The sequence below is a fragment of the Strigops habroptila genome, chromosome 7, assembly GCF_004027225.2.
Source record: "Strigops habroptila isolate Jane chromosome 7, bStrHab1.2.pri, whole genome shotgun sequence".
NCBI classification, from domain to species: Eukaryota; Metazoa; Chordata; class Aves; order Psittaciformes; family Psittacidae; genus Strigops; species Strigops habroptila.
In genome coordinates, this window is record NC_044283.2 from 6,145,031 (window position 1) to 6,170,027 (window position 24,997).

A 24,997-nucleotide genomic window follows, 5' to 3' on the forward strand; every position below is an offset into this window, starting at 1 on the left:
GTTTAATTAGCAGGAGAGCCGCAGAGGGGACATCGGTATGAGCAGGTGATTATGACCAGCAGATAGCTGTGACTGAAGGCTCGGTTCCCTCGTGTCCATTAGTCGGGGTTATATAAATTGTTGTGATCCAGTTCCTGGCGATGCATCTGTTTCAAACTCTACAGCAGCTGCTGGAGTGCATTGGTAGTCCCAGCAGGAAAGAAAAAGCAGTTGGATGTATTTGCTTTATGGAACGCTCATGTCAGTAGCAGCAGAAGCATCCAAGCAGGAGCGTTTTCTATGGAGTGCAGGATCTCAGACACTCCTTACCCAATGCGTTGACAGTTTACAACCTGGAGAACAGAGCAAAGACTGTGCCTCTAACAAGGTCAGCAGTTCTGCTCGCTTGTTTTGCCTCGATGGGCTGGGTTGTGCTGGTGTTTGTGAAGTGTCTTAACCGAGAAGCTAAACATTCTTCAAGTCATGGCTTATTCTCTGACATCTTGTGCCTGCAAGCTGGTGACCAACTGTAAACAGAAAATGTCAAACAAGTGATGTCAGGTTACCTGTTTCAGTAGGTTTAGTGAGGGCCATGGGTGTCTGGTGCTGTTATTAAAAGAGGGTGGATTTAGATCATCTCTGAAGGTCTTTACCGGTCTCAATTTCAGCAATTACTGTTTTGTTGCACTGGCTTTCCCACTCCAAAGTGCTGCTTCCCAGTCCAAAGTGAGACGTCTCCTTTCCAAAGCATATTTAGATCTGTCTTCATATTAGGTTTTGGAAGGAAAAAAAGGCAAAGTTGAACTGTACATTTTTATAACTGTTAAAATGTCTTTCTCTGGGAATTAAATGACGAGGATAAGTATAATTATAAGACATTAGAGTTAGACTAAGCTAATAGCACCTTTTTCTTCCTAAGCTTCTGCACTCTTTCTGTGCATCAGTGATTTATTTCTTGTTCCCTGCATCTCAGCTTGTGCACCGGGGCGTAAGGAGACGCAGTGACCTGCTGGAGCTCACCCCGCATCACCCAGCGGGGTGGCTCCAAGCTGTCCCTTAGTTTTCGCCAGGTTACCCACCCTTTGCTGCAGAGAGGATGGCGGAGGGTGGAGATGAGCCAGGCCCTGCTGAAGAGAGGCAGGAAATGTCTCCTGTGCTGGCAGGAGATGTTTCTCCTCAGGTGTTCTGCCAGTGTTCCCCAGGCTGGCAAGAACACACAAAGTGTAGTTTGAGTCACCCTGTGCATGACTAGGTGTTATAGGTATTGTGCTGCAGTGCGTGAGAGGGTGAGGCAGGTGGTGATGGAACCTGCTCTGACATCTGCTTTTATTGCTCTAAACTGCAATGGCCGCTATAAACTCCTGTGGGTCTGCTTTGGAATGTTAAGTCAGAGAAGGTCTTGAGCCATGAGGATGATCAGGGGCTGGAGCAGCTCTGCTCTGGAGCCAGGCTGAGAGAGCTGGGCTGGGGCAGCCTGGAGAAGAGAAGGCTCCTGAAGGGGAGACCTTAGAGCAGCTCCAGTGCCTGAAGGGACTACAAGGATGCTGGAGAGGGACTCTTCATCAGGGACTGTAGTGATAGGACAAGGGGTGATGGGTTTAAACTGAAACAGGAGAAGTTTAGATTAGATATAAGGAAATTCTTCCCCGTGAGGGTGCTGAGGCGCTAGCACAGGGTGCCCAGAGCAGCTGTGGCTGCCCCATTCCTGGCAGTGTTCAAGGCCAGGTTGGACACCGGGGCTTGGAGCAACCTGCTCTAGTGGAAGGTGTCCCTGCCCGTGGCAGGGGGTTGGCACTGGAGGAGCTTTAAGCTCCCTTCAACCCAACCCACCCTGTGACTCTCACTCCAAGGCGCCGGGGCAGCCCAGCTCCTATTAACGCCTCCATTCCTCTCCCGCCTCCCCTCTGAGGGGCTTTGGGGCCGTGTGCAGCGAGGCGGAGCCATCCCTGTTGCCCGCCCCCCCTCAGGGGCGGGGTGAGCGCCTGCGCGGTGAGGGCCGGCGGCGGGGCGGGGCGGGCCGGTAACGCGGAAGCGGCGCTGCCGCCATGGGGCTGTTCGGGAAGACCCCCGAGAAGCCGCCCAAGGAGCTGGTGAGGGCCCGGAGGTGCCTCCGTCTCCGGGCGGGCCGGGGGGCAGCGGTGGATCTGTGGGCATGGCGTCGGCATGGCGCCGGGCGGGGCCTGCCGAGGGGCTGAGGCCTCGCCTGGTGTCTCCCAGGCTGAGGGAAGGAGGAGGAAGAGGAGGGTTTGGGGCAGGAGGTGTATTGGTGAGCTCCGTCCCGGTGCCGCTGGGCCTCAACAGCGAGGGGGGAGCCTTCACCCGCCGGCCCTCAAGGACCGAGGCCTCCGCGCTCGGTTCCTTCATTGTGACCGGGATATGGCAGCTCCGCCGCGGCCAGGGCGGTGCTGCACCATGGGGGGGGCTCTTCTCAGGGCCACGGAAGCAGGAGCCGAAGGAGGGATGGATGCTCCTGTGGTGCATGGCCTGGGGAGGCTTAGTCAGCGGCTCCTGGAGCTTTAGGTTGTTGGTTGTTGTATTCCATAACTTCCAGCTCTTCGGCTTCCTTAAGGCCTTCCAGCTCCTGTTGTAAAGACTTTCTTATGAGTAGCTGAAATATGGAGACTTAAGTGGTTTGGGGGTTTTTTGGGTCTGTAGACACACTGTGTAAGCCTTGCTGCTACCCACAGGTTTCTAATGGCACAATGAAATACTCAAGATGCTGGTGGGTTTCACTGTCGCCTTTCATAAATCACTGCTAATGTGTTAATAAATCTGCTGTTTGTTGGAGGGAAAGATTAAATATATATTAAACATTCTAAAAAAGCAACAGGGAGAAGGGTTACAGACACCAAAGGTGAAGGTTTAGAAGAGCTGCAGTGTCATAGAATCACAGCATGGTTTGTTACCTTAAGGACCCTACAGCATGGAAGGGACCTTAAAGCTCACCCAGTTCCAACCCCCTGCCATGGGCAGGGGCACCTTCCACTAGAGCAGGTTGCTCCAAGCCCCTGTGTCCAACCTGGCCTTGAACACTGCCAGGGATGGGGCAGCCACAGCTTCTCTGGGCACCCTGTGCCAGCGCCTCAGCACCCTCACAGGGAAGAGCTTCTGCCTAAGAGCTCATCTCAGTCTCCCCTCTGGCAGGTTAAAGCCATTCCCCTTGTCCTGTCCCTACAGGCCCTTGTCCAAAGCCCCTCTCCAGCTTTCTTGTAGCCCCTTCAGGCACTGGAGCTGCTCTAAGGTCTCCCCTTCAGGAGCCTTCTCTTCTCCAGGCTGCCCCAGCCCAGCTCTCTCAGCCTCTCACAGATGCTCCCTGCTGCTCTGCATCAGCCGAGCCCCAAGGGAGCAGGTTATAGTTGTTGCTTGTTGAGTGATACAGTTAGATGAGACATACACATTTGATAGTGTACTTCCCCTTCTCTACTTGTGTCAGCCACCACACAGGCTTATTATAGTCTCCTCCATTCACGAGCAGTGTTGGAAGATGCCACGGCAAGAACTGGGTTTTGGAGGCTGCTGCTCTCAGTGGTGGGGTAAAGCAGCAGACAACTGTTTAACCTGCTCAGTGTGGTTATACTGCACTGATAAGTCCTTGTTTCATGTCTGATGAACATTATTTTGCCTTCCATAACCAGCAAGCTTGTTGTGTTTTCCAGTAGCAGAGTGTGTCTGTGGGTCATCTTTGAGCTGTTTGCAGAGGCACTAGAAACCAGGGAGAAATGCCAGGGTCATCCTGCTGTCAGGAGCACACTCTGGGTGTTGCAGTCTTCATGATGACTTCACAGGCTATAACAGTGAGGTTGAGAAACCCATTAACAGTAAGAAACTTCCTCCCTCCTGCATCTATGTGCAGGTTTAAAAGGAAGAAGTAGTAGTAATTTCTGTTTAGTGGATGATGAGGAAACAGCACCACTTACCTTGGCTCTGCCAGCAGCTGTACACAGGATACTGTCCCTGAGAGGGCTGGAGAAAGCATCTGAGCACCACAAGAAGGGGCTGGTGATGGGAAGAGGTTGAGATTTTTGGTGTTGTGGTTTGCCCTGGGTTCATTTCTATGCTGTCTTGATGGGAGAGAGTTTATTTATGATACAAAGCAAGCATCTTCTGTTCTTGTGAGGGGTTAGTGATGCCTTGCAGCCTGTCCAAAGCTGGGCATCTACAGTGCATTTAATGCCGGGTCTGGGTTGTTTGAGCTTAAAAAGCAGGTTTACCTCCAGTGTGGTCCAGGAGGTTTATTTCAGCTTAGTGTTTCTGGCTGCCTCTTGGGTGTGATGCAGTGCTGGGAGAATGGTGTTCGTCACAAGTGTCTGGGGTTGTGCATTACAGAGGCACAACCTGTGCATCCTGCTGTACTTTTAGCTTGGAGAAGAGAAGGTGAAGGGGCAGAGATCTGAAGCCTTTCAGTACCTCTAATGGGGTTCTAGTGGAGAAGCAGCCACGTACTTACCAGTTGTGCCCAGTGATAGGAAAGGGGCTATAGCCACAAAGTGGCCAGAGGAGAGTTTTGAATTGGACATGAGCAAAGGTCTTCACCACAGGAGTGATGAAGTGCTGGAACAGATGCTGAGAGCGGCTCTGAGGTCTCTGCCCTCACACAGTATCAAAACTCAATGGATGAGGCCCCAGAAAACCTGTCTGAACTCTGAACTTGGTCCTGCTTTGAGTAGGAGGTTGGCTTGGTGACCTCCTGGGCTTCCTTCTGGCTGAAACGGGCAGTGCTGTCATCCCCTGCCCACATTTCTACCTTAGGCTGAAATCCCTCGTGGCAAGTTCCCTGTGCACAGCAATGTCACTGTGATGTGGGAAGTTGGCCAAGCAGTGAGTGTCTCCAACTCACAGATCGTGACCTCCTGAGCTCCTTGTCTGAATGTTGATGGGTGCAATAATTGGTGGTATCTCTGCAATGTTTGGGGGGTTTAGTTGAATAATGGACTATTTAAACATCACTCATAACTTAAAGCTGGTGCGTTTTCAAGGGCTGCTTTTGATATTGAATGTTTCAGTTCCACGAAAGTATCAAAGCATAGTTTTAAAGTTGGAATTTCAAGTAACCCTCCTCTTCTCTTTTTCAGGTCAATGAATGGTCCTTGAAGATAAGGAAAGAAATGAGAGTGATTGATAGACAGATCAGAGGTTTGTGCTTAGTCTCATTTTTCTCTTTCCCTGTCTGCCTTCAAGGGGATTTTGTTTGAACTGGGGGAGGCTGTCACCTGGGGTACTCTATTCCATCTGGAATAGAGAAGGAGGAGGAATGTGATCCTGGAGCCAGACTTAGTCTGTGCCACAACCTGACATCGCTGTGAAGTTCTCCAAGTAAAATTTTCAGAAGAACTTGAATATTGTGTGCTTGCAGTAAGACATAATCCTCTTAAGTCTAATTCATCTTCTCAAATGGGATTTATTATCCAGAATTCCACCCTCATGGATTTAATGAATGCTATCAGTGTGGTATGTAATTCCACATGTAGAGTTCCACAGGTACGTATAGGGGTGAAGTGCACGTATTGAACAGAAGTAGCTGCTGTCAGCTTGGGGAAATTACAAACAGGAGAGAGGAAAAGGAATAAAATACTTTTCTCAGTGGGAGTTTTGCTGTTAAATTATGAGTGTTACACTTTGAAGGTGTCTTGAAAGGCAGAGGAGCTGCTTGTTATTACATAGCCACTGGTTTAGATTTTGTTCTCTCTTCTGCCCACTATCCCTGGAAACAGGTTTGGGGCTGGATTCTGTTTTCCCCTTTTCATCTTCTACCCTGCCCTCAGGACTGGTCCATGGGATGTGCTGGTAAAGGGTATTTAGTGTCAGCATCTGGTTATTATTTGGGGCCTGCAAGGATGCTGGAGCGGGACTCTTCATCAGGGACTATAGCGATAGGACAAGGGGTGATGGGTTCAAACTGAAACAGGGGAAGTTCAGGTTGGAGATAAAGAGGAAGTTCTTTACTGTGAGGGCGCTGAGGCACTGGAATGGGTTGCCCAAAGAAGTGGTAAATGCTCCATCCCTGGCAGTGTTCAAGACCAGGTTAGACAGAGCCTTGGGTGACATGGTCTAGTGTGAGGTGTCCCTGCCCATGGCAGGGGGTTGGAACTGGATGATTTTAAGGTCCTTTCCAACCCAAACCAGTCAGCAATTCTATGATTAGGCACATTCCTGGTTTGAGTGACTCCTCAAGGAGTACATTCTCCCTTCCCTCCTTCATCCCCAGCCACACGCTTGTGGAGTAAAGTGGCAGGGTCTCTATATTCTCCCACTTGTAGATTTGTACAAGTTGGTTGGAGAGAGGTGCTTGTGCAGTGCAAAGTCTGTCTTGTTCCTCACTGTGCAGGTGAGGACAAGGTTCCTTTTCCAGGAACACCGACGTACAGTGATGTTCATTCCACTTGTGAGTTGTTTTACATTCTCCAAGGCGCTTCATGTGCCTGTATCGGGCACAGAGGAACTGCAACGTGGCTGATCTTGTTAGTAAAGTATGTTTTAGAGGTCACATCCTCCCTGGGAGCAAACTACCCCTGTGCTCACTATTGATGGCTTCTTGACAGTATGGTTTACTCTCAGCCTTACGCATGCCATAATACTTGTAGTGGCCTGTATAGATACTGGGTTATGTGGTAGTCTGGTGTGTTGATGGAGATGTAAAGCTAATTATTACAACAGCTCTAAACATGTCTGTGTATGTATTTCAGAGTGCTAAATTCAAAGAGAGACATTTCAGCATGTAATTGCTTAGGCTAACCACCCCCATCTGCTATTCTGGTAATTCCCATTAAAATAAAGAGCAGAATATCTTTGGGATATTCGTGTGGCTGTTAGACTCTGCCATGCTTTATCATTCCAGTTGGAATGCTTTGTGCCATGCTTTATCATTCCAGTTGAGACTTCCACAGGAAATCACTGCAATCTTTGGGTAAGGATGTTGAGCTGAGACCTTGGTTTCCCCAGGGAAAGCTGTGCTAGTGGTCTTGTGATACAGCAACACTGGGATCCACCTGGGATGACCTGAGTGAGCTGGGATCACTCCAACACTTGGCTGGTCAGCACAGCTACTCATAGAGCAAACACGCTGGTTTGAACCATCTGTTGTTGGCCTCTTGCTCTGTGGTGACTTCTGTTTGGTGTAGGTTGCTTGGAAGCTTTGAAGACATGAAAGGTACCCTTGTGGCTTCAGAACTGAACGTTTTGAGGTAATACAGTTGGAGTCATACAGTAATTTTGTGCTTTACTGAGCTCGCAGGTCCCTCTCTTTGTGCTTGTTGTGCTTGGTAGCACTGCAGAGGGGCTGCGGGAGGGACTGTGGCTCAGTAGAGGTGTGTAACTGGCATTGACCTTCAAAGACTTGTTGCATATTTGTGCCACTGATTTCCTATCCAGCAGTTTGATATCCAAGTGAAAGCATTTACCTGAGTGTGGGGCCACCCTGTGCTAGTTTGGTTCTGGTGAGACGATGCTTGTGGTTGGTTTTAGCCTGACACAGGGAATGTTGTAATTCCTCAGTTCTGCTGGAGCACTCCTGGTGCTTTCTGTCCTCTGCTCTACTGGTTCTTACCTGTTGTGATATGCTGGGACTCAGCTCACTCCAATGGCTGACATACAAAATTCTTCAAGCCTTGGACATTCCTCAATAACAGTGGGGAAGCAGAAAGGAGTATGTTTTCCTGATTATGATCCTGCAGATTTCTGTCAGTCCTTTAGGATGAAGATGCCACTGGATGATACTGAGAGAATGACTCACCTTGAGCACGGGGTTCATTAACTCCCACGCGAGAAGCTGCATTGAAGTCTCCAAGTTGGCCTGTGCCAATAAGTGTGTGTTGATGCCTTTGTTTCCTGAAAGGGTGACTTCTGATTCCTGCCTACATGTAATTTCTGTCTCGTATAAAGCAAGGAGACTCAAACCCCCTAAATTTGAACAAAGCCTTTGCTAGAAATTATTGTTCTTGTGGTCATTTCCTTCAGCTCTTTGCAGGAAGGTGAGTCTGACCCTCACTGTCTGAATTCTTTATTTACTTTAGGGTGATTTTTTTTGTGGATTCTTAGATCCACATTTCATCAGTGGCTGGTTTCTTGCTGATTCTGGAGAAGGAAGGGAGTCAATAAGCCCCTGCTAGTTCCTGCATTTCTTACTCTGCTGCACACTGCCAGTGTTACCTGCCAGGCAGATGTGAGCAGTCACATCAGATGGGCTGCAGAAACCACGTTATTGACTGTATAATATTTCAAATCCAGGTATTTGATGCTCACGTGGTACAGGCTTAGTTCAGTATTCCTGCTCCAGCATGCTCTTCTAATAGCTGTTGGATGAAGCTGGATACCAGGAGAGTTTGAACAGTTGTTAAGTTGTATCTAACAGTTTACCAGCATACATGTTTCTGCTGATGAATCAGCCATAGCTTTGGTGCCAGGCAGCTTGCAGTCTGAATGTGCCAGTTCATACAAACACCTAATGCACGGGTGTTTAAAGTGTGAGCAGCAGAAACTCAACACCTTCACTCCTAAAGTACAAGTATAGACTTGGTTGGGTGTCCAGTTTAAGCTCCATGAGTTGTGCCTGATGGGGGGAATAAATAAGTCTATCTTATTTAGGTGATAGACTCAAGGGTGAAGGCTTTTTGGCAGTAGTTAAGAATTACTTAGAACCACAAATCTGTAGTTCTAAATAACTTATAAATTCACTGTTATTTGTGGTTATGGTGTTATTTGAAGGCAGTGTACATCTAAAGCTTTCTAACTCTGTGAGATCAGCCTTTCTGAGTGTATTTTTTAAGCAGAACACAATTCAGGGCTTAAGAAAGTGACAGCCACAGCCCCCAAATTCCCTTGAAGGTGGGCATATAGTTAAGCTTTGATGTAGTCTGACAGGTAAGTATGTTTGCTAGTGAAATGCCTGCCTGGCTCCTGAGACTGAGTCTTAAACTGCTTGTGACAGCTTTGTTCCTTCCTGGTGAAGTGGGACTGTCAGTGGTGAGCACTCAAGAGGTAACCTTGTAAGCAGCAAATCAGTCTAAAACTGTGTGTGTGTATATTCTGTATATCTGTAAGTATTTATACATTGTATATCAACCCAGTTTAATAGGAACTTATTCTGAAGTTGTAAGTCAAGTAATTGCTTTGTTCTTACTCGACCTTAAGGATTCATCTTAGCTCAGCTCGATGCAGGAATATTCCTGGAGAGTCCTTTACTCTTAGCTGCAAAGGGAATTACAGAGCTGGATGTCTAGTAATGAGAATTCTCTTATTAATATTCAGTCTAATTAATCAGCTAACATGTAAATCAGCCTAGAACAAGGTCTTTGAGCAACAGAGGGAGTCTGAAATCAAGCAGAAATGATTCTTTGCATTGAAAATACACCCAACAAATGACTGGTTTCTCTTCCACATCCTTCAGCAGTTTGTTACTCTCTGCTGTGTTTTCTCTTTACTGCAGATATCCAGAGGGAAGAGGAGAAGGTGAAGCGCTCCATAAAGGATGCTGCCAAAAAGGGTCAGAAAGATGTGTGTGTGATCCTGGCCAAGGAACTGATCCGCTCCCGGAAGGCCGTAAGCAAACTCTATGCATCCAAAGCTCACATGAACTCTGTTCTCATGGGGATGAAGAACCAGCTCGGTAAGAACAACTTCTGAGCCCAAGTGCAATGACTCCTCTAGTGTTAGAAGTGAGGTCTGAGTCAAGGTCAAGTGCAGGCAGAGCTTGAATGTGGAAGCAGTGCTGCTCTTGTGGAAGGCAGCTGATGCCAGTGGGCTTCAGGACCCAGGGAAACTCCTGCCAGAGCAGTCCCAGAGGTGGGACGTGGCTGCAATTCCATGTCCCTGTATCCAGCCAGGCTGAGCACTTGCTCCCAGCAGGCACGTGCAGCACTTAGATGAGTGATAACTGAGCTGTCTCGATGTGAACCTTGGGTGTAATCTTATGGTAGGTCAAATGTGGCTCCCCGTGTACCTGATTCAGGACAGGGAAGCAGTGGCCATCCTTGAGGTGCCCTTTAAAAGGAAACACAGCAGCCTCCTCCTTACTACCACCAGCAGCATCTCCATCCTGCTGGGAATCTGATCCACTTAGAAAGGAATCTAAAACTCAGTCTGGAGTTTGTATTAACTGGCTTCACCTTGGGGAAATGACCACTAAAGGCAAGAGTTCTGTCAGTTTGTTAACATTACAAGTGTCAGGCTCTTGAAGTATTAAAATGAAAAGTAATATGTGCTGTACCTTCATTTTGCTTCATTAAGGAGTGACCATTTTATATGCAAACAGGTAAGTTCTCTGTGAGCAGGAAGCTGCCAGGTTAGATGGCAGGAACTTCACGGTACCCTTAATCATTGCATTTTGATCTTGGCATAGCAACATATATGATAAGAGTTTATAAGCTGTATTATGGGAACAGCCTGTGAAAGAGTGTTGTTAATTTCAGTTTAAACTACATGTGTTTCCAGCTTGGCTGCTTCAGTGTTCTTTTTCTGGCTTCTTGCAATGAAACTGTTGCACTAGAACTTCTTTAAACTTAAACAGAACTTGTTTAAACTGAAACAGGGGAAGTTCAGGTGAGATATAAGGAAGAAGTTCTTTACTGTGAGCGTGCTGAGGCACTGGAACAGGTTGCCCAAAGTGGTGAATGCTCCATCCCTGGCAGTGTTCAAGACCAGGTTGGACAGAGTCTTGGGTGACATGGTCTGGTGTGAGGTGTCCCTGCCCATGGCAGGGGGTTGGAACTAGATGATCTTAAGGTCCTTTCCAACCCAAACCAGTCTGTGACTCTGGCAGAGTTAGTTCCCACTGCCAGGTGCTGGGCAGAAGGTGAAACCCCAGCAAGACCTCTGGCTGTGAGGGATGTGGGCAGGAGCTCCTCAGGGATCACTCTCTTATGATCTCGGTGCAAATTTCTCTGCAGCCAACCTGGATGCTCCAGCTAATTGTACAGGAGCAGGATCTTTGCTATCAGTGTAGTGTTTTCTGATGTGGGTAGAAGTTGAGTTTTCCAGCAAGACGGACATGAATGGAGAATCCCAGACTGGTTTGGGTTGAAGGGACCTTAAAGCTCCTCCAGTTCCAACCCCCTGCCATGGGCAGGGACACCTTCCACTAGAGCAGGTTGCTCCAAGCCCCTGTGTCCAACCTGGCCTTGAACACTGCCAGGGATGGGGCAGCCACAGCTTCTCTGGGCACCCTGTGCCAGCGCCTCAGCACCCTCACAGGGAAGAGCTTCTGCCCAAGAGCTCATCTCAGTCTCCCCTCTGGCAGGTTAAAGCCATTCCCCTTGTCCTGTCCCTACAGGCCCTTGTCCAAAGCCCCTCTCCAGGTTTCTTGTAGCCCCTTTAGGCACTGGAGCTGCTCTAAGGTCTCCCCTTCAGGAGCCTTCTCTTCTCCAGGCTGCCCCAGCCCAGCTCTCTCAGCCTGGCTCCAGAGCAGAGCTGCTCCAGCCCTCGCAGCAGCTCCGGGGCCTCCTCTGGACTCACTCCAACAGCTCCACGTCCCTCTTGTGCTGTTGCCCCAGAGCTGGACCCAGAACTGCAAGGCAGGGGTCTCATGAGAGCAGAGCAGAGGGGGAGAATCACTATGAAGAAATGGGTTGCAAGTTTCTTTTTTGAAATGAATTGCCCAATTTAAACCAATTTCTGTCCATGTAGGGAGGATGTAGTTTCTCTGCTTTCTGGTGCATGGATCATTGAAGCTTTCCCATCCCTCTCCTTCACAGCGGTGCTGAGAGTAGCAGGTTCGTTGCAGAAGAGCACAGAAGTCATGAAAGCTATGCAAAATCTAGTAAAAATCCCTGAAATCCAAGCGACGATGAGGGAGTTGTCCAAAGAGATGATGAAGGTAAGATCTAGAACATGAACAGGAGTCGAGTGGGCAGGAGGTGGTGGTTACTGTGCCATGAGATCACTCAGGTGTCCCCTTTGTCAGAGGGCTTGTGTTGAGCTCTAATGAATGGATATTAAAGTAGCACATAATAGCTGGGGACTCTCCAGCAGGGGAAGACCCTGTAGGTGACACCTGCAGCACGTTCGGTGCAAGAGCTTGAGGCCTAAAACTGCTGCTGAGGTTGAGGACAGAAGGAAGAGGCTCTGTGCCCATGTGCAGCGGTTGTAGTTCCATTGTCCCAGTCCCATGGGCAGGGGCAGAGCGAGGCTGGCAGCAGGTAACACACCAGTGCCCGGTGACTGCCGTGTCCCTGAGCTTCTCCCTGCTCGTGGGACATGGAGTTCCTGCTTTCAGGGATGGAAATGTTCATTGAGACCCACCACAGCCTCTTGTGGAGCGGGGAGCTCAAAGTCCCATCTCGGCCACGATGGCTGCTCTGAGACTGGGTTTAAAACATCCAGCTTGGTGTCTCCATGGGATGAAGTGCTCTGGTTTTGAAGTGCACTCATTCTCTGGCTCTTATCTTTTCAACTACCAAAATGGGTTTGCTTTTTCCCCTCTTACCACTCAGTTTCATTTCTTACTCATCTTACCACCGTGCACCAGAGCAGTTTGGCCATCTCTAGGTTATAGGCCCTAGAGAGGGAGCTTTCAAATCATAGAATCATAGGTTTGGGTTGGAAGGGACCTTCAGAGCTCATCTAGTCAACCCCCAAATGCAGACAGAAGAGAAGCTGTGTCAAACACTGATTTCAGTGTGTTGTACAGTCTGTGTGCAGTGACTGAGGTTTGCAGTTGTTTTTCCTGTGCTTGGAGCATGTTCACACATGGAACAACAATGACACCTTGAGGGTTTCCAAGTGAGAACACATGTATTTAGTCCTCGATTTTCTTACTGCTTTTCCTGTGCACTGGTTGTACAGATGGAGTCATAGAATCAGCTGCGTTGGAAAAGACCTTTAAGATCATCAAGTCCAACCTTTACCCCAGCACTGCCAAGGCCACCACTAACCCATGGCACTGAGGGCTTTGTCTATATGGTGTGTGAACCCTTGCAGGGACGGTGACTCCAGCCCTGCCCTGGGCAGCCTGTTCCAATGCCTGAGCACCCCTTGAGGAAGGAATTGTTCCTCATCTCCATCTAAACCTCCCCTGGTGCAGCTTGAGGCCGTTTCCTCTTGTCCCATCCCTTGTTCTTGGGAGCAGAGACCAGCCCCCTCCTGGCTCCATCCTCCTGTCAGGCAGTTGCAGAGAGCGATAAGGTCCCCCCTGAGCCTTCTCTTCTCCAGACTAAACCCCCCCAGGTCCCTCAGCCGTTCCTCATCACACTTGTGCTCCAGGCCCTGCACCAGCTCCGGTGCCCTTCTCTGGCCCCGCTCCGGCACCTCAATGTCTCTCTTGCAGTGAGGGGCCCAGAACTGACACAGGATTCGAGGTGCAGCCTCACCAGTGCCCAGCACAGGGGGATGATCACTGCCCTAGTCCTGCTGCCACGCTGGTGCTGATCCAGGCCAGGATGCTGGTGGCTCCTTGGCTGCCTGGGCACAAGCTCATGTTCAGCCAGCTGATACATGTGCTTAGACTGTAGGCAGGGGTTTGGGCACCCTCCTGCAGCAGGATGGGCTTCATCCAGAAAGCCTGAGCAGCAAAGGAGCATTGTTGAATGCCTGGATAGGGATAACCTGAATGAGGAAGCAGGAAGCGTGTCCTTCCTGTGCTGCAGATTCCAAGGGCATCACGCACTGCCTTTTCTGCTCTCTGCTAGGCCGGTATTATAGAGGAAATGCTGGAGGACACCTTTGAAAGCCTGGAGGATCAGGAGGAAATGGAAGAGGAAGCAGAGATGGAAATCGACAAAATCCTGTTTGAAATCACAGCTGGTGAGTTGGGGTTGGCCGGGAGGGAGCTGTGACCCTGCTGTGCTCAGCAGGACACAGCACTTCACATCTTCATCCGTCCTGAGCTCTGCTCTCCCCGAGGTGTTTTGGCCTTTGCCACCAGGCAGAGTGCTGGGAAACTGGTTTCTTGGGGAGTAGTAACCGAGGAGGCTGGTGTGGTTCAGTAAAGCAGAAGTGATGTCTGTGCAGTTCATCAGGGAGGCTGCAGCAGCTCAGTGTCTGTCTCTGCATCCTCCTGAGGAGGGGAAATGTATATGATTGCCTGGACAGGCTGTTATTAATGAAGCCAGGAAATGAACTTGGCTGCGTTACCTGGAGTCTCAGGCCAAGCGGCGATTCCTGGCTGGAAAGTGCTGTTGGGGCCTTGAGGATTTGGGGAAGGGGAGAAAATAACACAAACCAACCCCCAAATCCAAGCATAAACCTCATCTCCTGCCTTAACACCTCATGAAGTCATGATCTGCTGGTTTAGTTGTCTTAGATAATGCTTAGAATGCTCTTGTGTGGTGGTGGGACAGATGCACAGCTCCTACCCTGCTCTTGCCTCATGCCCAGCCACTGGCGTGTTGCCCTCCCTTGTTTCTCACTTCCTACCTTCCCTTTTCCCATCCTGTTTCCTGGCTGGGAGCAGCTCCCTTCCTGCCTCCTCCTGACACTGATCGAGTCAGACACTTGTGCTCAGCCTCTACCAGAAGCAAGTGGCTCAATTCTTTTAGCACCTCACAGCAAAGACCTAATGCACACCCTTTGCTTGCAGGGGCCTTGGGTAAAGCACCCAGTAAAGTCACGGATGCTCTTCCCGAGCCTGAGCCCATCGGAGCCACGGCTGCTGTGGATGAAGAGGAGGACATCGAGGCGATGCAGTCGCGGTTGGCCACCCTCCGCAGCTAAGGGGGGACCAGCGTGGTGTTACAGGTGGCTTCAGGGACGTTGTCCTGCCTTCGAAATGCAAAACTTACTACGTGAGAGTACTTTATGTAATATATATATTGTTATTTTTTTCTTCCTGGGGGTTGTGTTCTCCAAGAACCTACTGTAAGAGACCTCTGAGGGGGGAGGTCACCCTTTGCTTTTCAGCCCATCTCCCCTGGGAGAGGCCGTGGTGAAATGGCAGCAATGGTGTAACCTTATGGGGTTGTGGATAGAAAGCCCTGAAATCCATCCTTGGCTTCAAGAAGCATCTTGTCCTAAAAGGCACTTTGGCTTCATCTGCTACCACAAGCCTCCAGCAGTGTAAGAGTTTGTTCTTCCTGAAGCACTACACGTTTTATTAAAGCTGCTTTTAACAGCCAGTTCAGTTTGCATCACTTCAACCTCTTTTCCACCTCTAACAGCTCCCTCTTGCTTTTATAACACCTTTGGGGTTGTTTCTTTAGCACAGGGTTGAAGAAAAGCTTTTAGCTGTGATCCAGGTGGTGTGTGTTCACTATGATGCCTTCTTCAGCAAAGAACAACCCCATTTCCCTTATCTCTACAGCCACATACTCACAGTGTAAGGCTTTGTGTCATTAACTGAGCAGCGTTGCTGCCAAATACAGTGGGTTTATGGTAATGCTGTTGCATGATCTATCCTTACACAAAGCAGCTGATTTACCTCTGTGCCAAACACCACAGCCCACGGGCTGGAGCTGAGCTAAGATGACACTGCCTTGCTGCTGCTGGAGCTGGGAACCTCCCAGGGAAAGGAAGTGACCCTACACATGCCTCATGGTCATGCTGTGATCATTGCTGAAAGGATCAGAGGCTGCAAAGCCTTAATCGAGCTTATGAAAGGGCTTCCTGAGATGACAATCTGCCTCACAGCACCTAAATTCATCCTTTAGAAGGTGGAGAATTGAATTTGCAGGTTAAATGAAGGAAGAGTAAATGAAATTTCAGCCTGGAAAAGGCTCCGGAGAGCCCTGATCATGGTCTTCCAGTAGCTGAAGGGGCTACAAGAAAGCTGGAGAGGGACTTTTGACAAGGGCCTGGAGTGATAGGGCAAGAGGGGGTGGCTTTAAACTGACAGAGCATTTAGTGAACCCTTTGTAAGTGCTGAATATAACTCTGAACCAGTTTCATAGGATCCCAGACTAGTTTGGTTTGGAAGGGAGCTTAAAGCTCATCCAGTTCCAACCCCCTGCCACAGACAGGGACACCTTCCACTAGAGCAGGTTGCTCCAAGCCCCTGTGTCCAACCTGGCCTTGAACACTGCCAGGGATGGGGCAGCCACAGCTTCTCTGGGCACCCTGTGCCAGCGCCTCAGCACCCTCACAGGGAAGAGCTTCTGCCTCAGAGCTCATCTCAATCTCTCCTCTGGCAGGTTAGAGCCATTGAGAAATGCCAAATCAAGGTTTCATTGCTGAAATGACTAGAATGAAGCCAGTCCAGTTACTGGTGGAGGGAAGTTCTCACTGAAGAGAAGTGGTGCTGAGCAGAATTAACCAGCAGCACAAGCCAAGTGACCAGGAGGAGCATTTCCCTGGACAAGGAGGAGACCACAGTGCTTGTGCTGCCTCAGTTTCTCACCCAGCATCACTGAGGCAGCAGAGGCAAAGCCAGCTGTGAGCTGTCACCCTACAGGCTGACACAGAGCAGAGGCGATGGCCACATGAGCCTCCCCCAGGTTTTAGTCTCTATTTGGGAGGAAGGCAGCAGCTGTACCTGTTCAGTGCACACAGCACCTGATCCTGGCTCCCTGCAGGTCACTGCACGCTCTGTTCCACTTCAGGCACTGACAGAGCAGTTAATGCTGATCCCAAGAAGCAGGTGAGGTACAACAGGAAGGGGAACCAGCACAGAGTTGGTCAGTGTGTGACATGAAGCTCAGAAGTGGGACCTGTGGCTAACTGGGACCTTTCCTCTCCCTCCTGGCTCTGCCCAGCAGCTCTCCTGTGCATTTCAGTGCCATAAAGGACACTGGAGAACAGAAAGGTTTGGTTTATCTCAGTTTAGCATTAGCTGGGACATGCACCTTTCCACTCTTGCCCCTGTGCCTGGTGTATGATGGTTTCAGTCTCTCTCCAGGTGATTCTGGAGCTGAAGCTGCAAAGCTCCTTTGATGCAGACCCTGGTGCTGGCTGAGGAGCAGCTGTAGAGCTAAGCCATGCTTCAGTTAACCAGAGAGAGCTGTAACCAAACCTGGCTCTGAACTCCCCACCCCAGAGCCTGCATGTACATTACAAACCAGCTCAAGCAGTATGTGACACACCACTTTCTTTTGCATTCCAAAGCACTGCCTCAAATCAGTTAGATTTGAAAGGCTCAGCTGAAGAAGCCAGGCAAGGAGCAGTATCTGAAATAGAAGAATTTTATGTAGACCATTCAGTGTTAAAAACCAGAGAATCAAACCTCAGTTCAAATGAAAGAGCAGTTTCAAACAGAAGACATTTTGATTAAAAGGTTCTTTTCTTTTTTTTTTAACATTTAGAAATTTAAATACATTTCTCTAAAGATGGTTTAACCCCCATCTCTATGGTACTATACAATAGCTTAAAGCTACTTTGAAATGCTAGTTCTATGTTAATGTGAAATTCCAGAACTGCATTCTTAGTCTTTCCTGTAAATCAGTTAATTCAACTGGGGGATTCCTGCTTCCTCCCCCCCCCACCCCCAAAATACGTGTTAAAAACTGAAGCTTTACAATGCCTTGAAATAATCTGTTTCAAACAAGGAATTTGGAAGAGTTTCCAACAGTTCTCTAAGGAGGTATTTTGTACAGTTTGGAGAGCGGCTCCGTATAAAGTTCTATTGCAACTGAGCATTCACAGTATGCCACAGTCCATACATATTACTACATATACATCTCAGGTTTGTAAACATTGGAAGAATACACAGAACATAGTACCACGAGCCCTCTGGTACTGCTGAAAGGAAGATGAGGTAACATTCATAGAAGCTCAAAGTCCACAGAGGTCCTGACTGAGTAGGTAAAACAGCTGCCAACGCTTCTGTTTCAGAGTGTGTGGTTAAGGCTTTCTGCTTCACGGTCTGCTAAGGCTGGATTCGTTCGCTCTCAGTATCCCAACCGCGTCTTTTACAGCGTGGTAGATGACGTTCTTCACCTGGGAGGGAAAGAAAAGGCCCTGAGTTCTACAGGGAACAGTGTAGAAGCCGTATGGAGACAGATGGAGAAAGTTGGGGCTGTTCAGTCTGGAAAAGAGAAGCTGCGTGGAGACCTCAGAGCAGCTTCCAGTGTCTGAAGGGGGCTACAAGGATGCTGGAGAGGGACTCTTCATCAGGGACTCGAGTGATAGGACAAGGGGTGATGGGTTCGAACTGAAACAGGGGAAGTTCAGCTGGAGAGGGACTTTATTCCTGGGCACTTAGGGACAGGCCAAGGGGAATGGCTTTAACCTGCCAGAGGGGAGATCGAGATGAGCTCTTGGGCAGAAGCTCTTCCCTGTGAGGGTGCTGAGGTGCTGGCACAGGGTGCCCAGAGAAGCTGTGGCTGCCCCATCCCTGGCAGTGTTCAAGGCCAGGTTGGACACAGGGGCTTGGAGCAACCTGCTCTAGTGGAAGGTGTCCCTGCCCGTGGCAGGGGGTTGGAACTGGATGAGCTTTAAGGTCCCTTCCAACCCAAACCAGTCTGGGATTCTATGATCTGCATGACCCTCATGTAAATCACTAACTCATGAAAAGAAGGTTCAAATTCTGACAGGACAGAACCTGAGACCCTGTGGCCTGAGGAGAGTATTGCCAGCTCAGCTAGAGGCAACACAAAGACATGGAAGAAGAAAACACTTCCATGGAATCTCAGGAGGAGGATCAGAAGCTTCCTCAGAACTACTACCAAACAGTAACTATTCAAATCCCTATTGAAGCTCCTCTTTGAGATCCAGTGCAGAAAGCTGCCCTGAACATGAAAGCAACCCAGTTGTGTGGACACAGCTTTGGTGAGGGCTGGTTAGTGGGGCTTGGTGGGTGTTTTAGGGTTAAGAAAGGGGGTTAAGAGGAGTTCGGGGTTCATCTTGAGCCCTGCTAAGTTACCTGCAGTTTATCTTCGTGGTTCGTATGCGTATGTGACAGATACCTAAATTCCTGAGTGAGCCAGAAGCAGTGTTTGACATGCTCTGGGGATACAAAGTCTTCTGCAACTTTAATACAACTGTACAAATTATGAACCTAGAGAGAACAAACACAAGCGTTAGTGCTGTGCTGGAGGTCTCTGCCCGAGAGGTGAGGCTGGAGCAGTGCCCCTGGGCCTTGCCTGGTGTGGAGCTCCTGCTGGAATGAAAACTACATCTCCTAGAAACTGTACAATAGCCCAGCCTTGAACTCCGTACTCCTGATGAAGGCGTTTTCTTAGCGACCGGTCCAAGTACCAGCTCTGATCATGAATGGGATCGTGATCAACAGGGTTTTCTTGACCTTGTTCTTCTGCAACCTGCAAAGTCACGACATGACAGGTATTAAAACACACCGTCATCAAGATGTGCCTGTGCTATTCCATACACATGCATTCCAGAGTGACTTGTACCATGTGTTCAGGTCTAAGAGTCACACAGTGCAAGGTCTGGGTTCTTACTCAGTCCTTAAGTTTGTCAAGGGTTGGTCATTTCTCAGTCCCTCTGGCTCCACACACACACTGCAAGTGTGGGCATAGGAAATGGAAGTGAACCCAGTTTGCAGGAAGAAGCATCAGAGGGTTAAGGAACTCACGTGTTCACAGTGGGAACCACTGTCATACAGGATCAATACTCTCACACTACTAGAGCTTGTAACTGGAAGAAACTACTGAGTTCAGCAGGCATCTGCCCTCAGGCCAGCACGAGCCAGTGCACATCCAAACAGAGGATGTGAACTAGATTTTGGGGAGATAGGAGGCTGGGAGCAGAACAGGCACTTTAGAGAAGTAATTTGAGGGCTGCAGGGATCTAATTTCTGCAGAAAGTTCCAGTACAAACCTAGTGGCAACCATTTACACCAAGAGTGGGGCCCAAAAACTCATCCAGGAGGAGACAAACACCTTGGTTCCACTCCAAGAGAAGCTGTTGGAAGCCTCACGTTTGCAAGCATGTGTGCTCCAAGGGACCAGGAAGAGGTGTGAGGCACAGATGGCAGAACTCAAAGTGCCAATGCTTATCAAATTCAGTAGCACGTTTTGTCAGGTATAAGGTTTGTTCTTTGTTAATACTGAACCAATGTGCTGTAGCCTCTCTGAGCTTGCACCCAAGGCAGCAGTTCAGGCTGACAAAGGTGACAGTTCTTCACATCATAACCCAACACATCAGCTCTTTCCACTTTCAGAGCACCAGAGAAGTTCCAGAATTGAGACCACCAAGAACTCTGGACCATTCGTGGTGAATTCAAACACTGAAACAAGCCCTTTGGGATGTAGTATCACATCTCGACTAAGCCTTTAACTCCATGGAAACATCACCACAAATACCTCATGCTTTTCCCTTAATCCAAACCTCATAAAGGTAAAGGGAAAAATGAGTAGGAAAAGGGAGAGAACAAGAGAGAATTTTATGCACCACATACGGCTCTGCCATTTCCCAAGAGCATCTCCTGGGCATGCTTTTAAGGATGTAGTTTAAGATTAAGAGGAGAAGAGCCCAAGGAGATGTACATGCAAGCATACACGGACAGAAGATCAGTTTTTAGGACATCACAGCTTACCTTTTTAAGGAATTCCCGGATCTTCTCTGTATCTTTGGCAGCATAAATGTGCCACAGAGCTCCAGGTTTCTCTCGGCTTTCGGTAAAGCGCTTAATGGTCAATTCATCAGAATCACCATCCTGAATGGTTTTAAGCACTTCTGTTGAGGGGAAACATGAGCAATTACAGTAAAGGACCTTCCCTTCAACTGCAGAAATAACCCCCCCATAAACGTAAGAAAGACTTTACCTTCCTCTTGATCAGCCTGGCCTTTGGGGATGCCCACATAAACCATAACGTTGGCTGCATCAGACACATCTAAATGGAGGTTTGTTGTGCCGTATTTTCTGTCCTCTGGTGTTATTAAGCCTGGGAAAGAAAAGAACAAGAAGAGTAGCAGCACATTAGCAGGACAAAAAAGAAACCTTAGACCCCTCTCAGCAGCACCAGCTGAAAGGACCACAGAGCTTTGCCTTCTATACCCTGCCTGTATGATATATAAAAGCCACATTTAAGTCCTGCTAAAAGAGAGTTCTTTCCAGGATATAAAGGGGCTGACAAGAAAGCTGCAGAGGGACTTTATTCCCAGGCACTTAGGGACAGGCCAAGGGGGAATGGCTTTAACCTGCCAGAGGGGCGATTGGGGTGAGCTCTTAGGCAGAAGCTCTTCCCTGTGAGGGTGCTGAGGCGCTGGCACAGGGTGCCCAGAGAAGCTGTGGCTGCCCCATCCCTGGCAGTGTTCAAGGCCAGGTTGGACACAGGGGCTTGGAGCAACCTGCTCTAGTGGAAGGTGTCCCTGCCTGTGGCAGGGGGTTGGAACTGGAGGAGCTTTAAGCTCCCTTAACCCAAACCAGGCTGGGGTTCTATGATTCTACAGCAGTTTAGGACAAAGCATTGCCAGAACCAGGCTCTTTTTCCCATCCAAAAAAGCAGCCACTACAGTATTTATTAGGCATGATCTCTTCACTGGCCATGGTCATGCTTAGTTTTAAATGCCTTTCGAGTGACAGCAGATGAACCAGCCATGGGAAGAACTGCTCAAGAAGATATTAAAAACTAAATGATGCAGCCCCAAAAGGAGAAGCAACAGAAGTGATACAGCCAGAAGCAGCAATACAACAAATACACGTGGCTGCCTATAGCAAGAAAGGCTGTGAATACACGTGTGGAGCAAGTCAATAGGGAGACTTGAAATATATGTTATTGGCTTGAAACCATCTAGACAAAACCACATTTAATAAAATCATAATGCTCTGGACATCTCTAATGCCTGTAAGTGAGCCAAAGTTAGGGTTTCGGATCAATGGGATTAATCAAATTGTCTGGAACAGCAAGGACTCATTTCATTTACAGTAATCTGAACGTGTGGTCACCATGACCTTTAGAGTGGAATATTCCTTACCGTAGGCATTGTACATCTTGGGGCCCAAATCCGGTCGTACAAAGTAGTTGGGAAGTCGAGAGGCAAGGTTGAGCTTGCCACCCCTCCTGGTGTATTCTGGCAAGGGAATATTTTTCATCAAATCATCAAACCTAAAGTAATACAATTCAATGTTAGGAACTGACAAAAAGCAAAGGCAGACTAAAATAGACTGCAGCAAAAGCTTTCCCCAGGCAAGAGATGGTGCTTCTTCCCCCCAGGGGGGTTACTGAGCACCAGGAAAAGGAACCAAGCAAGCAAGACAGGATTATAGCAGATAAATTTAACTGCTCTGGGATAATGCTATTTCCTTGTGTAATCACCTCAACTGATATCAAACAGAGTAAAGCAGAATACTTAAAAGTTTGGCAAAATAGAAGCTTCAACTGAACTTTACATTTTAAAATGACTCAGGCTTTCAGGAAGCTTCCAAAGTTTAACCAACCATGAACCATTTTAGGTACTTGCTTTACTTGGCAATAAATACAATGAACTACATAAAAACTTGTTATAAAACAAGTGGTGGCACAAAAGAAGTGGTGAATGCTCCATCCCTGGCAGTGCTCAAGGCCAGGTTGGACAGAGTGACATGGTCTAGTGTGAGGTGTCCCTGCCCATGGCATAGGGTTGGAACTGGATGATCTTATGGTCCTTTCCACCCAAACCATTCTGGGATTCTGTGAAAGCTTGCTTAGCTCTGTAAGCATCTCAAACAACATGGTCACATGTGACCAGCTGCTTCCCAGAGCTGAAGCAGGTATCAAAACACAGCAGGATTCCTGCATTCCAGTGTTTTGGGGGTGTATCACACATGATCAACAGCTTCTTTGTGAATTCCTACCGAGAAGGCATCATATCTCTGAAGTCTTCTCCTGGAGGCCAGTCCTTCAGCTTCAGCACCATCGGCTCTCCTTCTTCTGTTCTCAGGCGACCTGTTGTCATATATTAACAAGTGTGAGCTTCTAATAGTTGTACAACTCAAAACACAAAGAATTCAGACAAAGAAATCCTTATCTTCACTTAAAATCATGTTCATTCCCCACCTGCTTCTATAGAACTACTTGGTAGGAAGATCCCAAACTTCCTCAGAATGCTTCCTTAGAAGACTAAAGGCAGCCAAACATACTCCTGAAGAAGAGTCATCCACGGGGCTGACAGTTTCTACCCATTCCACATGGTGGGAATACACTGCAGACACGCTGCCCAGTATGAGGAAAACCCCTGGAACATCTTTTACACTACTTAAGGATGATAAATTTGTGCTAGGGCAAAATGATTGTTGAATATATTCCCTATTGGAACAAAATTCCATGCTACTTACTTGAAATATCTTCAAATCCATCCCAGAAATCTCCTACAGTAGCTCCAGTGATGATTTCGTTGGTCCTGCAGTTAACCAGATCTACTTCCTGTTGGCCAAATTCTTTCCTAAAGGATTCTGGTCTCCACAGGTCTGCATTTAATTTGTGATGCACTCCTGACACCATTACAGGCTGTGAGGAAGAAGAATATATTCAAGATCAAAAGTTCCAATTCCAACCAGAGTAGGGTGATGGATAAACTACACTGAACATTTGAACACGGGCACTTTGGGAATGTTCAGCCTGCCTTACCAGTAGCATGTTGTGCATTTGATCATTCTTTATCTCAAGCTACCACGCAGCTTTTTATACAGAGCTGTTAAGTTCAGCAGTGTGAATCACTGAATCAGAGACTACCAGGTTGGAAGGGACCTCAAGGATCATCTGGTCTGACTCGGAAATTCAGAGGGACTCCAAGATTTAAGGGGAAAAAGTATTTAACAGACCTGTGATTAACCTAACAAGCAACTGCTCCATGTCATAGAATCACAGACTGGTTTGGGTTGGAAGGGACCTTAAAGCTCATCCAGTTCCAGCCCCCTGCCACGGGCAGGGACACCTTCCACTAGAGCAGGTTGCTCCAAGCCCCTGTGTCCAACCTGGCCTTGAACACTGCCAGGGATGGGGCAGCCACAGCTTCTCTGGGCACCCTGTGCCAGCACCTCAGCACCCTCACAGTAAAGAACTTCTTCCTTATATCCAACCTGAACTTCCCCTGTATCAGTTTAAACCCATTACTCCCTGTCATGTTTAAAAAGACAAGGTGATACAGCAGCAACACTCTGAAGACAATCATGGGCTCTTACCACAATAAATACTAAAGAAAACCCCAAAACCACCCCAAACCTCCCCACTGTTCAATCATCAGAGGAGGACTGAAAAGATGTTTTCAAAATATAAAGTATTTGTACTTATGGACCTCGAAAAAGGTGAAAACAATGATCTTTTCATTTGACTGCACATCTTAGGGAGAAACCAAGCTAGAGGGACTGTCCAACTAGTCCCTCTCATTCTGAATGGTGCTGTTTCTATATTGGTCATGGCCTTGCCTCATCAGGAAAGTGATGATTTAGCCTCACGTTGTTGAAAGTGCGTTTAGAAACTGATTTCAAGTAGTCAAACACACATCCTTTTCTCCAAGGATCTAACAGTGCTCACGTCATACATTTTAGGAAGGTTTAGTGTTGCTTATCATTGCAGGAAGTTTATACCTGCATGTCAAAGGGCAAGGAATATGAATTCCAGAAGCAGGAAAAACTTCAATACCTGTCCCTGCTTCCAGCATTCCCTGAAGACATTCCAGTTACTTTCATTGTTGGGGTCCTGCAGACACAGCAAGCGGTTATCACATAACCAGTAGTGCGGCGTGTCAAAGCCCATGATCGTAGGCTTTATGGTCAGGCCTTGAGGTTTCTTAGGCAGGTCTGTAATGGTTCTGTTTTGCACCAGGGAAGCAAAAATGTCATCAAGGATTTTGGGTGTAGTCTTGAGTCCATTGTCTGTCTGATTTAAAAAGAGAGAAAAGAAGAACACACGAAGAAGTTGATGCACTTTTCTGTTCCTTGCCCTGCACACTTTGAAGATGATATTTCCCACTTTCAGAACTTCACACTTGAGTTCAGATTCGTGCAGAGAAACAAAGATCTGCAGAACTTTGCTGTCTAGAAAGTCACCAGCGTTAAATGCCAATGTTATTTCTGACACTTTGTCTGCAGTGTTCTGGCATAAGTAGTTCTGCTCCGATTTACATGTCAGCAATGCTGCAGAAAGCCATGAAATAGAGCAGGGAACATCTCTTTACATCAAAGATCAGAAATGCAGGTTCATCAAGGAACTCTCAAGGCCAGTATTTTACCCTCTCATTTTGAAGTCATATCTAAAAGCAAAGCAAGCCCAGGAATGTC

At 48.1% G+C, this 24,997-nt stretch overlaps 2 protein-coding genes across 9 annotated transcripts in view; one reads left to right on the plus strand and one right to left on the minus strand.

Annotated features, from left to right (window-relative positions):
* The first annotated feature begins 1,944 nt into the window (after positions 1-1,944).
* On the plus strand, positions 1,945-15,020 carry CHMP3 (charged multivesicular body protein 3). Its single transcript, XM_030491423.1, has 6 exons — positions 1,945-2,069; positions 5,052-5,112; positions 9,401-9,580; positions 11,664-11,785; positions 13,596-13,710; positions 14,486-15,020. Exons 1-6 carry the CDS (start codon positions 2,025-2,027, stop codon positions 14,617-14,619), a joined length of 657 nt encoding a protein of 218 aa, XP_030347283.1. The 5' UTR covers positions 1,945-2,024; the 3' UTR covers positions 14,620-15,020.
* Positions 15,021-16,747: 1,727 nt separating this feature from the next.
* The window catches only part of KDM3A (lysine demethylase 3A), a 32,074-nt gene continuing 23,824 nt past the window's right edge, over positions 16,748-24,997 (minus strand). For 5 of the 8 annotated variants that reach the window (XM_032920049.1, XM_030491779.1, XM_030491778.1 and 2 more), the window contains 9 exons: positions 24,360-24,596; positions 23,054-23,225; positions 22,574-22,664; positions 21,715-21,845; positions 20,562-20,681; positions 20,333-20,472; positions 18,918-19,094; positions 18,698-18,832; positions 17,005-17,772 (listed from right to left, as the gene is read on the minus strand). In XM_032920049.1, coding sequence (XP_032775940.1) covers positions 17,692-17,772; positions 18,698-18,832; positions 18,918-19,094; positions 20,333-20,472; positions 20,562-20,681; positions 21,715-21,845; positions 22,574-22,664; positions 23,054-23,225; positions 24,360-24,596 — 1,284 coding nt within the window. In that variant the 3' untranslated portion in view covers positions 17,005-17,691. The other 3 variants (XR_003992196.1, XM_030491780.1, XM_030491781.1) reach the window with 3 other exon arrangements.

Excerpts from the sequence above, each read along its gene's own strand:
- CHMP3 (XM_030491423.1), top strand. The coding sequence starts at position 2,025 with ATGGGGCTGTTCGGGAAGACCCCCGAGAAGCCGCCCAAGGAGCTG. Across the intron at positions 11,786-13,595 it reads TGTCCAAAGAGATGATGAAG|GCCGGTATTATAGAGGAAAT; the intron begins GTAAGATCTAGA and ends GCTCTCTGCTAG. Across the intron at positions 13,711-14,485 it reads CCTGTTTGAAATCACAGCTG|GGGCCTTGGGTAAAGCACCC; the intron begins GTGAGTTGGGGT and ends CTTTGCTTGCAG.